Below are 15,093 nucleotides of genomic sequence, written 5' to 3'. Positions count from 1 at the left end.
ATAACCAAGACTTTCTTAAGACTTTAGGTGCTACACACCCAGTGCTTAGCAGAGATTTGCCAATTTATTGCACAGTGAATAACAATTAAGAGTTCCATTTTCACCAGTGCTATCCAAAATACTTTTGGCAACAGTGAAGGAGAAAAATTTGACAGTATCACTCACTCAGTTATAACACACTTTAAAGGCAACAGAGGCTTATAATGACATTAGTCAGAGGAGAGGATTTTAAGTACAGAGTGATAGCCAACCCACAATACTCACATACCAAAATGCTAAGAAATGAAGTGAACAGCAATAGTACCTTTTATTCATCATAACAGGCCACCTTCTTCTTTTAGAAGTGATGCAATTATGAACGCAAAAACTAAGAAATATTTTCTCTGTTTACAAGAAACTGCAAAATACTTCATTTGCCATCACTACAAAGTAGTGATTTATCATGAATTTAGAGACTAAATTAGAATCAAAGCAAGCTGGCTTTTCCCTTACAAAATGCTCATTTATAAAAAATATCCTTTCAGTCTATGCCTTGAAATCAAGTGATTATTAAAAAGAAAATTAAAAAAGATTGAACTAACAGTTGTTCAGATAAATTATTTACTATCCATAGACTAAAAGATGCTTCAGTCATTACTGAATTGGCTACCATACACACTGTTCAACAATACATACGCTATACCATAACAACTCCTCCTCCTCCCTAACAGATGATGCAATTCAGCATTTATTCTTGCCTCAAGAACAGACAAAACATTTTCAAGCCTGAAACAATTTATGTTCTAAGCAGGACAAAGTACTCTAAAAGAAGAGAGAGAATACAGTTACCTCCACGTTTCCACTCTTTTCCACATCTCACTTTTATGATCAAATGTCAAATACAGATTTCTGAAAGAATGGGTACTTCAGGAGGAAATAAGCTATAGTGTGATTCACAGCAGAGAACCTATTAGCTGTAACTTCCTGTGAGTATCTATTTCCCTTCCTGCTTCTCTTCTATCCCTTTCCCAAGATCCACTCTTTATCCAGACAGAAAAGCTACCTCACAACACCTTTAACTTGCAGGTTCATACCGTAACAAATTTCTCCTACCATGTGTACTCCAAATATAATTACAAATTCTTAAATATCTCACGAGTTGCACTCCTTATGTTTTAATAACAGTCAACTGGTTGAGAAAACAACAATCACAGGAAATGCTTGTTCTGCACAGGCTGAAACAAAACCATACTGAGGAAACGTCTTGTGAAAGTATGATTAAAAAAAAAAAAAAAAAGCAATGCTATTTGGTCCTAAAATCAGGAGGTCTTATGCCACTTGTCTCCAAAAGGGAGGATGAAACATTTACTGTCATTGGGTTCAAATGGATTAACAAACAAGAGGGAAATAGAGTAACCAACCAACCAACAGTGATATTCATTGCTTTCATCTAAAATTCCAGAATTTTCCCTTTCAAAATCCAGCAATATTTTTAGGGTTGACGCATTAAGATGTTGTCACAATATCTATGTACATAATTGCCATTAAGAATGTTTGAAATGAATATTTAAGAAAAATTTTTTTTAGAGCACATACCATAGAAAACTTCAAAATCTCAGCAACTAGCATACAGTAAAAATACAGTTTGAAATCTAAGATCTGCATTTCCTAGTAGTCTCAAACCAAATCAGACCCAAAGACTGATGATTGTTTGTATTTTAGACAACATGAATCAATTGCATCTTGGAGTTTCTCGTAACACTCTTATTAAAACATACATCTAGAAATACATATTTAAAAATACAATGACTGAAAATACACTCTGCATCAGCAACACGGAGGATTTGTTTTTTAATCAAATTATCCAAATAAAAATTTGAAGTTTTTAAGTTTTAACCCTAAATCTTGTTCAGCAGTAGCTTTGGTAAGAACCAGACACAAAACTTAAAAGTGGAAAGGAGACTAGGACTTGTAAAGACACTGGGAAAACAGGTGATTTAGAATTAAATCAGTAAATTTTCTAGATGTGTAATTGCAAAGTTCTAAACAGATATACAGAAAAAAAACATATTGTGAAATACTACATATCTCCTCCTCTTTATAATTAAGAAAAATAACTTTTTATTTATTGATAAACTGTCAGGATGAAGATAACTCCTACATCTTCTCTACGAATCTAAAGAAAAAAAATCATCTGCATAAGTAAATATATTGAACTTATATTAAGAAGGAAAATATTTGGAACACAGACATTATACAAAAGAAAAAGCAGCTACCTTGAGTAATTAAAACAAAAAGATTAGACTGAAAACGGTTCTGGAAAACAGTAATCTTCAAAATGGAGTTGAAAGGCAAGGAGGAAAAAGTTGCATTGGAAGTAGGCCTGGATGAGTCGCTAGCATTATTGCCTCTTAAAATTATTTAAGATCGTGCCATATTGAATTACCAGCTTTGATGTTATAATCACATTTTTTGTATTTGTTTTTCTTTTACTTAAAATTGTTCATTCTTTGAGATCATTTTTCACATTAGGTTTACACAACAGCTCCAGCAGCAGAGCTCAGCCTTTGATGGATAGCTTACTAATATCATCAGACTAGAAGACAAAACTGCAGTACAATGAATCACCTTACCAGAAGAGTTCTGTCAACTGTTTTGGCTCAAAAGCTTATTACCCTATACATGTCTACCGCAGGAAAAGGCTAGCCTACCCCTCAACCCCATTTGTCTAAGTAGTTTAAGGCAACTGAAAGCTCTCTATGGAGAAATGCTCCTGAATTTTACAGGCTTATCGTCAAAAAAAATTCATGCCCTTCACAGACTGATGAAATAATCAGTCATATAATAATCAGTCATAAAATGAAATAATGAAAGAAAACATGCCTTGCTCCTCGCCTCACTACCTATGAAGGCTCTTCAAGCTCAGTGTGGGCTGTTCAGTATCAATCCAGGATTAAATGAACTCCCATGCTAAGTCTGACTACTAATCAATCAAACCCACTACCTGGCAACTGACTACATACTCTTTTACTTCAGCCACAAAATTTTAGGTTAGTGCCAACAGATCTGTCTAGTTACACAAATAAGAATATTCGTTGCTTTTTTACATTTAACAACAGGCTTTCATAGGAAAGGACTTAATTAATAGTTGCATTATAACATAACATAAATACCTCCTCTCAGTGAATAAAATAGTTTAGTACCACTGAGCAAGAAAAAAAGGCTAAGATAACAAGCTAAAGGCTAAAATAATCAGACTATAAAGACGCAAAGGCGCTTTAAAAGTAATCTTGGTCTATGTGTAGCACAACTTACAAATCCCAGCTTTTTTCCTGAGAGGCAAGAGGCTATATAAAGGCTCCATCTACACTGCAGTTATACACATGAAAACCGCTTGGCCACACATACAGGCAGTAATTTTCATCTCTTCCATTCCAGTTGCTTGTTTTCATAAAATAGATGGGGGGATTAACTATTCTGTGAAATTCTATTCCTCTCAAATTCAATTGAAAATGACCAACAGGATAGCAACAAGTAAAAGGCAACAACTATCAGGAAATCCCCAACTGCACAAGCCTGGTTGCCTACTTCTTTAAGATAACATTTAAGTCAGGACAAAGATAATATTTGGATATATTTTCATCTTGGCATTAGAGACAACATTAATTAGATTCTCAACCCCTTCTGAGCATGATGGACATAAGTAAATCTGACAATAAACTCCATCTATCATGTCTAAAAAGACATAGATGATAACGTTTCATGGTTCAAAATAACCTAAATCAAAGCATTGTTATTGCAAGAGATTCTGTGGAGAACTTCTCTGAAACATCTCTTAAAAAAAATGATCTAAGCCACATGTATGGAGGAAAAGAATATATATATACATACAGCCATTAAAAAAATACAATGACCCATTTTAGTCTGAAGTACGTATACTTTTTATACAAATTTTTATTTGCAAGAAGTATAATGAATTCTGAAGTGAGTTAAAACTGAAGTTCTGCTTAGACAGGATATGTCTTTTGAACTATTATTTTTAAATTACCTGGAATGTTTTGATGATCACATTGTCAGTGGTTTCAACTTCTTCATTTACAGAAAAGTTGAGCTTCAGGGTTTGTGGTGAGAATATATTAATTTGGTGAAGCAAACCGTCTACAACGTATAACTAGTCCACACACAACCAGAACTTACATGAACAGTTAGAAAGCAAACAGAAATTCCGAATTACCTCCGTATTCCTCTCAGGCTTTTCACTGCACTGTTGGATTAACCTGACTTTAGTGCTTTAGTCACTGGGCAGAAGAGATGGACTTACAGATCCACTGATAAATACCTAGCCAAATAAGAAGGTAGATTTAAAAAATAAAAAAAAAATAAAAATCAAGTGTAGTCAAAACCAACCTGCTTTGAGTGAATGAAATCAGCTGGAATTTAGTTTGTTCAACAAAAGTAAGATAAGGTTCTCAGGTTCTACCTTATCTTGCAGAAGGGCTCTAACACTAAGATCAATTTTTCAAACGTAACAAAACATCAAGGAACTCAGTTAAATACTGAGAGACCAAAGAAACATCAAGTTCTTTACAATGATGCCAGCAGGTGGAATTGACAGTTCCATGTTTTGTCTTCACAAAAGAGTAGGCAGATAAGAAAAGTAACAAAGTCATAAATTAATGTCAGGAATGATTTTATAACACTAGCTCTGAAACTAGCAGTCAATAAATGCAAACTGCCAGACTCTTGTAAGCAAAAGACAAGCTCAAAACAGCATATGGATGGTAATGAAGTATTAAATTTGAAAGATTTTATAATGAAATGTGTTTATAAATGTTGAGTTGTAAATACTATTTTATAAACAAAAATTAACATTTAAAGAAGGCATACCTGACAGCCTGATTCAAGCTTTAGTCAGTTAAAAAGCCACAAAGAGGATGTTCCCCTGGCTGCCATTGGAAGTAAAAGCTCAAAACCTGAGAATCAAAACTTGTGGTGTGTAAAATAATTAGAATCATAGAATCATAGAATAACCAGGTTGGAAGAGACCCATCGGATCATCAAGTCCAACCATTCCTATCAAACACTAAACCATGCCCCTTAGCACCTTGTCCACCCATGCCTTAAACACCTCCAGGGAAGGGGACTCAACCACCTCCCTGGGCAGCCTGTTCCAGCGACCAATGACCCTTTCTGTGAAGAATTTTTTCCTAATGTCCAGCCTAAACCTCCCCTGGCGGAGCTTGAGGCCATAATTTAAGTACTATTTACATAATTTTACATAGTTTACATAATTTAAGTACTATTTTTTTTGTACGTAGGATTAACACTTATGATAAAGAGACAAAAAAGTTTTCCCTTCCCCAGATCACTTGAGCATACTTTTTGAATAACTGAGGCCAACTACTAATTGAAATACTATCGAGCCTGATGCAACGATAAGCCTTTAAGTAATAAAAAAACCCCAAAAACTAAAACTACTACTAAAATATCATTGGAATTAAGCAGTGGGCAACAGTGAAGACAGGTCAGGATTCTTCCTTATCAAATGTGAAATTTTATCTATTAAATGAGAAAAGCAAAGTACTAAGGAATTGAAATGATGTCGCAATGGAGATTTGTTTGCTTCTATACTCAAATGGAGCCACAAAAGTAGCTGAAGTCTTTCTGTCTTCCAGCGAAAGTCTTATATCAACTCCATTCCCCAAAATGGAACGGTTAAAATCAAAATTCCATAACGGAAACAGAAACTGCATCAACTGGTAATCAAGGTAATAAATACAACTAAAATCAGATACTACCCTTATATGCTCAGCAGTTTTAGGGTGAAAGCATTTCTCTTTGGATATTTCAAAGAAAGAAATGTATTTTTCTTCATGAAGAACACTGAGGGTCACCACTCAGGTGCTACTATCATTCAGAAAAGCAGTAAAAACTAGGAAGGTGGCATTAAAAACAGAGGAGAATGGTAGACGTAAATCTTTAAATGCAACCAAATGTTTCATCCTCTGCTAAAAGCCTGATACAGGCTGTTCTGCATTGGAATCATTCCACATTGGAACTTGAAATGTGGAATGAATTCTTAGCTGCCTCTGAAAGCTTATGCCTTCAGATGTAGGGTTTTGCACAGGACCTAGTTTTTAAGGTTTTGCTTTCATTCTGTTGCTATCCAAAAAAAGGGAACAGTTTTTAAATTTTAATTTTTTTAAACTTTTATCTTGGTATGCAATGTCATTAGAACACTAAAATATATGTGCATCAGAAGAGTTTTACTTATTTTTATCATACAATCACAAGTTTAGGAATCGAAGTTTAAACCTGAAATTTGAGAGAAGACATTTAAGAGAAGCTAAAAACTATAAGCTACAAAGTAATTTAAGAAGCTACAAAGAAATTTCAGAGAAGCTGAAGTTTAAGAGAAGATACAAACAACTCCAACATCAAAGGCCACCTCCACCAACAATTCCAACATGTTTAGTCTTTCCCAGAAAGCAAAAAGGTTCCCACAAACCCATCTTTGGTAAAAGGTGATGAAACAAAACCTGTAACTTTCTTTAATGCAGCAAGAAATTTCCCCATAAGCATTAAAAGAAAAAAAATTACATTATTCAGAAAGTGGTAAAACCTTACTCTCTAAGTTTACATCTAATATGTCACATGACCACAAAGACAAAGTAGTAAAAAAAGCCTAAAACCCCACATGCACTCTTTCCCATTCATGTTTTGGTTCCATGCAGCATGAATGCAACTGTGGCAGTCAGAAGTTGAAAATTGTACCACTTCAGGCATCCTCAACACATCCTTTTGGGACAGCAATATAAAATCACTCTCACAGAGGTGTTGTTTATAAATCCATTTAATGCTTTTTTTAAAACCATTTGTAAACAAATTGTTTTGGATGTAAGTGAAAGGAATTTTTAGAGATCTTGGGAAAATAATTCATAGTGAAGAAAGAATTTATCAGGAGGCAGAGAATCTTACTCTAAAGCAGAGAATGGATTTTAGTGGACAATGACAAACATTTAAGACCTGTTCTCCTGACACTAGCCACAATGGATGAATGAATTTGATAAATAAAGCAGTTTTGAGGTGAGGGAGAGTACAAAACGATGACTAAGAGGGATCCCAAACCATCTGTTTCTATTATTGGTACAAAAAGTCTGGACAAATAATGCCTAGTACTAACAGATTAACAGGATTTGCAGATTATGCCCAGTAACCAGCACTCAAAGGCAGAGAAAAGTTATGCAGAGTTTAACATTTTTAAAAATGTTTAACATTTTTTTGAAAAGGTTAGTAAAAGGTGCTGTAAGATGCAGAGGATCCAGCACAAACATTCAGTCTTTAATCATAGGTCACAAAAGCCACAAAGAAAAAAATCTTTTACACGCTTTTCAAAAGAAAACAAAACTATAAGGAGAAGGTATGCAACAGATCTCTTTATAACAATGTCATTGTCTCTCTGCATTAAGCATAGACTGACACAAAAGAAGGGCAAAATTAAGTTAACTTAAAAGTGACAGAAATTATGCTGCACATTCCCACCTTGCAAATGCTACAAAAATCTGCCAAAAACCATATAATCTTTTGATCTGCTATGTATTCACTCTTACCCAATGTTTCAAATACTTGGAGCACTGACAGAAGTAAAATTCACTACCAATGAAGCAGCATGCTCCTTTGGGTTTGATGCATGCAAAATACTGTACTGCAAGTGTTCTTGCAAACAAAGAAAGTTTAAAGCCCTAAAATCACATAAAAGGAAGCACAATTATCAAGGGAAGTTTCCCAAAGCTTGTGCTAGTCCAGTTTTTCAAGATCAACAAGAATTCTCATTCCATGTATCTGTCTAAATAAGTGCAATAACCGATGGCCATAAAATTAATTCCAGTTAGTTGTCACCATGAAAACATGTGCTACTGATTGTGCTGTAAGCAAACTCATGAACAGCAAGATGGAAAAGATCTCTGTAATGTGAACTCTGCTTTGAGCATAGACATTTACCGTCCTACAATTAACGTCTAATGAAAACTCACAGTCGATCATCTACTGCACATCTACCATGAAAGCTGTCCTAAAGATAATAAAAGTTCTGCACCCACCTTTGCAAAATCATTGTTTATGTAGCCAGGTACAGAGAGGTACAGCAACTGAAAATCTATACCACCCAATGGCTGATCAAGAAGAATATGGCATGAAACCCTACTTTGATGAAAATTTTCATGAGAACTATGAAACATATAGCTAGAGCTTTAGAAATAATTCACAGCACATTAACTTTGGAAGGGAAAAATATACTTGTTTGAAACATTTGCAACTACAGTATATGTTTTACATGTAAAAACTTAATTTGATAAATTACATGTAAAGTTTAAAAAGTTTATAAAAGTAAAATTTAAATTTATCACTGCCAGATGGGAGGAAGTCATCACTGGAGATGATGTACTGTACAAAGTACTATTCTAGCTTATCACTTGGGGAACACTATGGGATCTAAACATCTACAGACATAAAAATCTTCTTTTAAGCAACACAGTTTTTATGGCAGCGTATTACCCATTCCATCTTCTCTTCTGACTGTAACCTAAATTATTTCTTTTACCAAAAAAGATCACAAAATAAATAGCAGCTTTTTACAGTGCTACTGCAGGAGGTAAAGAAAATCCTTGAAAGCAAAACATAGCAGAAAAATAACAACACAAAATATTTTTGTATATTAGTGAGTAAATAACCGTTAATTGGCGCAAGTCAGAAAGAACTTTTATAAACAGCAGAGCAGTCTGAATTGTCTAAAGAAGTCTTTTTTTAATTTACTTTTTTAATACTTGTTAGCCAGGCCTAACATAAGCCAGCATGCCTAACTGCAACAGTCCGTACTTGCCCTTAGGTTCCCAAAACAGTTAGAAAGAGGGATAAAACCAACAGAATAGAAGACATAAGAAATAAACTTAACAGCGTCAACTCATTAAGACACGTTCTCACATACATGTATTTAATCTACGCAATGCCATTGCCCTACATTTTATACGCTTCTGAAAGAGAAAGTGAATCATTCTTCTCCTCCAGAAGCATAAAAACACCATCCTAGCACAACATCTAACAAGAATTATAATCTATCCAACTCCTCATCTACTACACTAATTACCAAAGCATGGAGTTACACATTATTTGACAACACATAAACCTTTAAAATACAAAAGTTAGGAATAAATACAAATTTTAAGAACATATTTTCTTTCAGGTAAAGCATTTCTTTAAATCTCACAGAAAAGAAGACAAAAAATAGTCCCACTAAGGCCTCAATATTACTAAACATTCATCTGTTGAAGTATATCCTAGCATCAGCTAGTTTTTAGATTTCTTCATTCACCTTATAAGTCTGGTCTCAAAGCAGACAACTCCTGAAAAACAGAAAGGATTCTTAAAAACTACCTCCTAAAAAACCCAAAATTCAGACAACTATGCTTGCAGTCAAACGACGCACAGTAAAATGTATTCACTCATGTCCAGTGACAAAGAGTCTCTGCTATCTCAAGTGTTTTCCTACAAAATCTTGTAGTTGGGCAGCTCCTTTTAATCAACAAAATAACCAGGAATTTCTGTTTTTCAAAAAATGGTGACCCATCTGAAATGAATACTTCATAAGTACATGTTCAGGACAGAAACATTTTATCTTACAAATATAAGACTGCAATTTGGTGCACATAAAAACTGGCATGAAAGTGAGCTTCTCACAGTGCTTCCTAAAGGACACAGTGCCCTGCTTTGGGAATGCAAGAAATGCCACATGACACTAGAAGGATACAAGGAGTTTTCTGCAGTCAGAAACAGCACATCCTCAGAAAGATCATGAAGGAAACAGGAGAGTAGTGCTTGATTAAGGAAATGACAGGAATCAAAATGGCATGGTTAAATGTCAACACACACAAAAAACAATTACAGGAAAACTAACTAGAGAAAGCAAGAGTGGAATCCAGACTTTATAAAGCAATACTGGTACTCTGATCAATGGATTAAAAAAAATAAAATGCTAAAAATCCAGAGATAAAACACACAGAAAAACAATCAAACCCCCAAGACACCAGACTTGAAGACAAATTGTGGAAAATGCCTTGCATTAATGAATCTACTTAGAAACTAATACTCAATATAGTGATGAAAGGGGGAAAAAATATCTGATTGAACTGAAATAAAGTTGCTCTGTTTAACAGGGACACCTATTTCTGAAAATCAGTTCCCATAGTTACCATAAGCTGCATTTCAAAGGTCTAATATTGACCCAAAGCACTTTCTTCTAAATCTTTCATATAGGAAGATTTTTCAGAAGACTCGAAATACATGAGCTTCTAGCCTAAGCTCTACAGTGACTTTACAATAAAATTATTTTTTGTTACATGCTTAATATAACCACAGTATCTAGAGTTGGTGATTTTCTCAGGTTTTAGCCCTATATTGTCATAAAAAGGAAACAAAGAAACACATTTTAACACAAAACCACTCACTCCCTGAAAATAATTTTTCTGCTAATGACAGCTTAGATTCCAGAATCCTCATTTGACTCTTTCAGTAGTTAGTCCTACAGTAAACCCCCACCCTACCCCCTAACACCATAGATTAGAGAAAGAAGTAATACGAGTTGCAAACATACACAACAAGTCACACTCACGTTAACTGGCTGTTCATTCTTCAAGTACCTACATTGGCAAGTGTCCTTCCAGTAATGAGCTAGAAGTTAATTTCTTACCTGAATAAATACAGTGCTAATGATCAACCCAAAATTACCTGCATTTTTCCTGTTTTGTCTAGATCTGACCAAATGTAATCAGCTTATAATTACATTAAGCAGTTTGCTTAGCATTCTATTTATAAAGCTGATTAGACACTGCTAAGCAGAGCAGACAACAGTTTAACGCTTTATTTTGGTGTTAAAAGGAGAGCTAGGGGAGGAGGAAAGGATTGTGGACAGCAGAGAGAAAAAAACAAAACTCAGAAAACTCAAGAAAGTTTACTAAATGTTAGAGGGTACAAATCTGTTGCTTTATGCACATTTTAATTTTTTGTGTTATTTTGTTAATTAGCAGATATTTAGACTTTTGAAATTATTATCATTAGATATCTAATTACTTTAAAAGGTCCAAACAAGGGAATATTCAGCCACGCTGACTGCCATTGACTTTCCATGGAAAGAGAGAAAATGATATTGCTCAGGCTTGGGAAAGTGAAAATCCATGTCAAATGAAAATTACAAGACTCCTGACAAGACCTTGGTCTGAGGTTAGGCTAATGGAACAGGATGTGAAAAACTAAAGGATGTCACGTGAGAAATTGTTAGACAAGACAGATAGCATAGTAAGATGCTGACAAAAGCTACAGATTGCACCGTGAGGGATGCTTGGATTTCACAGATGGTTAAAGGGGAACTAGAAGATAAGCAGCCAAACTTCATGGAAGTTGAAGAGGGACATTTAAAGTACTGGGGACCTTCTGTGAGGCAGAACTTGCAACACCAGAGATACTTCAGTAACCATATCCGTAACACCACAGAAGGTCAAGATTCACAGAATCATGGAATGGTTTGGGTTGGAAGGGACCTTAAAGATCAGCTGGTTCCAACACCCCCCGCCATGTGCAGGGACACCAGAAATTACCAAATTTGAGTAGAAAAATGAGGATCAATAGGGGAAAAGTGATTGGGAGTGGATTGTTATTTGGAAAGGAAAAATAAGGTACAAGGGTGGCAAAAGGATGATGGCCAATAAAGAGGAAAACAGATAAGCTATGCAAAACATGACTGATGCTATCCAGTGCAGCTCTGGTCTTTATCGCCGCATCCTAATTAGGACCATAAACCAAACCACTTCTGATCATACCACGTGAGTCAAACTTGCTTCTGTAATTCAGACAGTATGGGAGGCGCCAGGGTGCTTGCTGTGCTCTGAGCTAAAGTGGAATCAGTTTTCTGACTTTAGCTAAGTCTTGTCTAAGTAACTTCATTTTCTAAAAGTTAGCTGAATGTTTTTCAGATAGTGTTTCTCTCTAGAAGTGACAACAAGGAATATTGGTATGCAGAAAGGCCAATACTTATTCCTACAGTAACCAAGGCCATCCTCAAGCTGGTGGATGCCGTAAGTCAGTCTCGAAAAAGGTCACACCTGGAGGGAGGGCAGACAGGACAGGTGACCCCAAATTGACCAACAGATCATTCCATCCCATATACATCATACTCGGTATACAACTAAGATATCACAAGGGTCTCTCTCACTCTTCTTCGATGGCTGACATCCAGTGAGGACCTCGTCTTTCTGTTTGCCCTGACTCCAGACCTGTGTGTTCCTGAATTCGGTTCCTGAGCCCAGCTCCCTCCTAGCCTTGGACCCTTTCCCTCATGTCTGCTCTGCAGCATTTGTGGTGATGTATACTCACTGTGGGGTGCGGACACTGTTTCATATATTTGTATATATTTTATTATTTTATTTATTATTATTATTGCTATTTTATTAAAGCAGTTTTAGTTTGGTTTCCAACTCACACTTCTTTTTCTCTCATTTCCTTTTCCCTAGAGGTGGCTGGGGGGAGGAAAGGGAATTGGGAGCCCAACTGCTCAGTTTTAGCTGCTGAAATTAGTTGTGCCAGGGTTAAACCATGACAGTGCTTTCCCTGGCTAACAGGAGAACACTTGGTTCAACAGATCAAGTAATCCATTTATCACCTGGAGTGCTGGCTCCAGGTTACTTAGCATGTGTACCTACCCATAAATACCTAACACACGTCTGTCAGATGCTATCTTTGACAAATTGCTTCAATTTAACTCCTTACTTCCTCATTTATATAAAGGACTTAATATTGCTTTTTCTATCTCCTTCAGTAAGGGTATTTTTGACACTGCCAGTAACAAACCCAAGAATGTCAAGATATAAGTTATTTAAGCTCTTGTTGCTTTATCTTTTAGGTAAACTTATCTTTGCAAGTAAGAGAATGGCAGAAGAGTAATATCTAACATACGGACTGAAATAGTACAGGATAGGACAGAACTGAAAAGAAGATAAGAGGAAAATACAGTTCCTAACTTTACAGGTTACAATAAACAGGAAAAAAAGAAAATAGGCAAGGGATTAAAAGAAAACTATTTCACAGTGGATATTAACAGCAGCCCTTACCCTAATTGTTTGCAAAGAATAATAAGCAGAACTTCATCTTCACAACAATGTAGTTGCAATTTTCCAATTACACACACTCTTCCTCATCACCAGTTGTTAGACCAACACTCAATGTATCTATTACAAATTTGCAGCTTCCTGTCAAGGATTACTGTTTCTTTAAAGGTGAAAATAAAAGGGATTATTATAGTATACATGGGGGGAAAAATAATCACAAAAGGCTTATATTTTATGCTAATTTATAGTTATAGAAATAATTTTATTTACCTTTTTGTTTTCTTGTAGTTTTCCAGCTGTAAATTCTGCACACATTTGTATCTTTCCAACTCACACTGTTCACATAGGTCCTCAAGACACAACAGATGGTTCTCCATTTCCTCAAAGTTTGCCTCTAGCTGGGCTGTAAGAAATACTTACATGAAAATCAGATTGTATCAACAGGTGGAGAACTCACCTGAATAAAAACAGGAATTCATAAAGGTACAAAATTAACATGCTAATAAATACACATATATAAACAGCTCATAAAGATTAACAAATCTCTAGTCCATATCACATAACAAAGAGTGACAGCAAAGCCACATACATTAAGGGAAATCTATCTGAAGTTCCCTTTGCAGTAAGATGCTAAATCACTATAAGTGCCCCAGCATCTTCATCTCACAGGCTTGTGTCCGTACTTCAGGAAAAGGAGGATCCAGAATCCATAATTTAATTTTGCTTCTTGGGCACAGTGTCAGTTTACCCCTTCCTGCATGGTACCAACCTGAGGAACAAAACTGTGCTGACTAAAACCAGCACTATCTTTAATTATTCAAGTGAAGAAAAAAAAAATTATACTGGAAGCATTTTAACTCTTACGCGATCTTGTGATATCATAAAATAATACAGACCTTGAGAGTTTACTCTGAAGACAGATCCTTTACCAATAGGCAAAACTACAGAATAGTTATTTTACACACCCACGCACCCAAAACCAGGCAAAGCCTCTAAATCTCCTCTTTAACCATAATTATCCAGATTCTCAAGTTAAAAGAGATCATGCGTATGAAAAGCCCTGAGAAACTTGATCTTATCTCATAGAACACACTGTTTTGAGTAGATATTTGGACTGGAGAACTCCTGAGGCCCCTTTTGACCTGAATTATCCCATATGAATCTTGTACCAAAGGATCACTCTCCCTGTGGGTGACTAATGCTGAACACTATGTCCCTCCTCAGGATCCCAAAGTGGAAAAACTGTTTTCCCAAACTCTAACCAGCTAATCACTCTGGAACAGATCTGTGTGAATGCAGGACTATTATTCACCCCTTTGTGAGGATTTCTTCTACACCAGAGAGAAGTTATACTGCAGCAGGAAGCACCTCCCGTATGTGGACAGGCTGAGAGAGTTGGGCTTATTCAGCCTAGAGAAGAGAAGGCTCCCAGGAGATCTTACAGCAACCTTCCTGTACTTGAAAGGGGCCTACAGGAAAGCTGGAGCGCTTATGTTTTATGCTAATTTATAGTTATAGAAATAATTTTATTTACCTTTTTGTTTTCTTGTAGTTTTCATAAAGGCTAGTGGTGATTGGACAAGGGGGAAGGGGTATAAACTGGAGAGGGGCAGATTTAGACTAGACATTAGGAAGAATTTCTTCACCACGAGAGTAGTGAGGCGCTGACACAGGTTGCCCAGGGGAGTTGTGGCTGCCCCATCCCTGGAGGTGTTTAAGGCCAGGTTGGATGGGGCCTTGGGTAACCTGATCTAGTGGGATGTCCCTGCCGATGGCAGGGGGAGTTGGTACTAGTTGATCTTTCAAGTCCCTTCCAACTCAAACCATTCTATGATTCTATTATTCTATAAATCACATATTTACAAACAAAACAGCAACCAAAGAATAGAAGGGTTTTTGCAATTTAAAGACAGATACTCTAATCCATTGTAGTATATGAATTTGATTGTTGATGCAACGAACT

General features: G+C 35.9%; 1 protein-coding gene across 1 annotated transcript in view; it reads right to left on the bottom strand.

Moving 5' to 3' along the window:
* DTNBP1 (dystrobrevin binding protein 1) overlaps positions 1-15,093 on the bottom strand; it is a 71,095-nt gene that overhangs the window by 41,024 nt on the left and 14,978 nt on the right. Inside the window, exon 6 of the mRNA XM_069853690.1 lies at positions 13,401-13,533. Coding sequence (XP_069709791.1) covers positions 13,401-13,533 — 133 coding nt within the window. The remainder of the gene's footprint in view (positions 1-13,400; positions 13,534-15,093) is intronic.

The sequence above is a fragment of the Phaenicophaeus curvirostris genome, chromosome 3, assembly GCF_032191515.1.
Source record: "Phaenicophaeus curvirostris isolate KB17595 chromosome 3, BPBGC_Pcur_1.0, whole genome shotgun sequence".
Classification (NCBI taxonomy): Eukaryota; Metazoa; Chordata; class Aves; order Cuculiformes; family Cuculidae; genus Phaenicophaeus; species Phaenicophaeus curvirostris.
The sequence above is the reverse complement of the archived record's forward strand: the minus strand, read 5'-3'. Positions and strand labels throughout refer to the sequence as shown.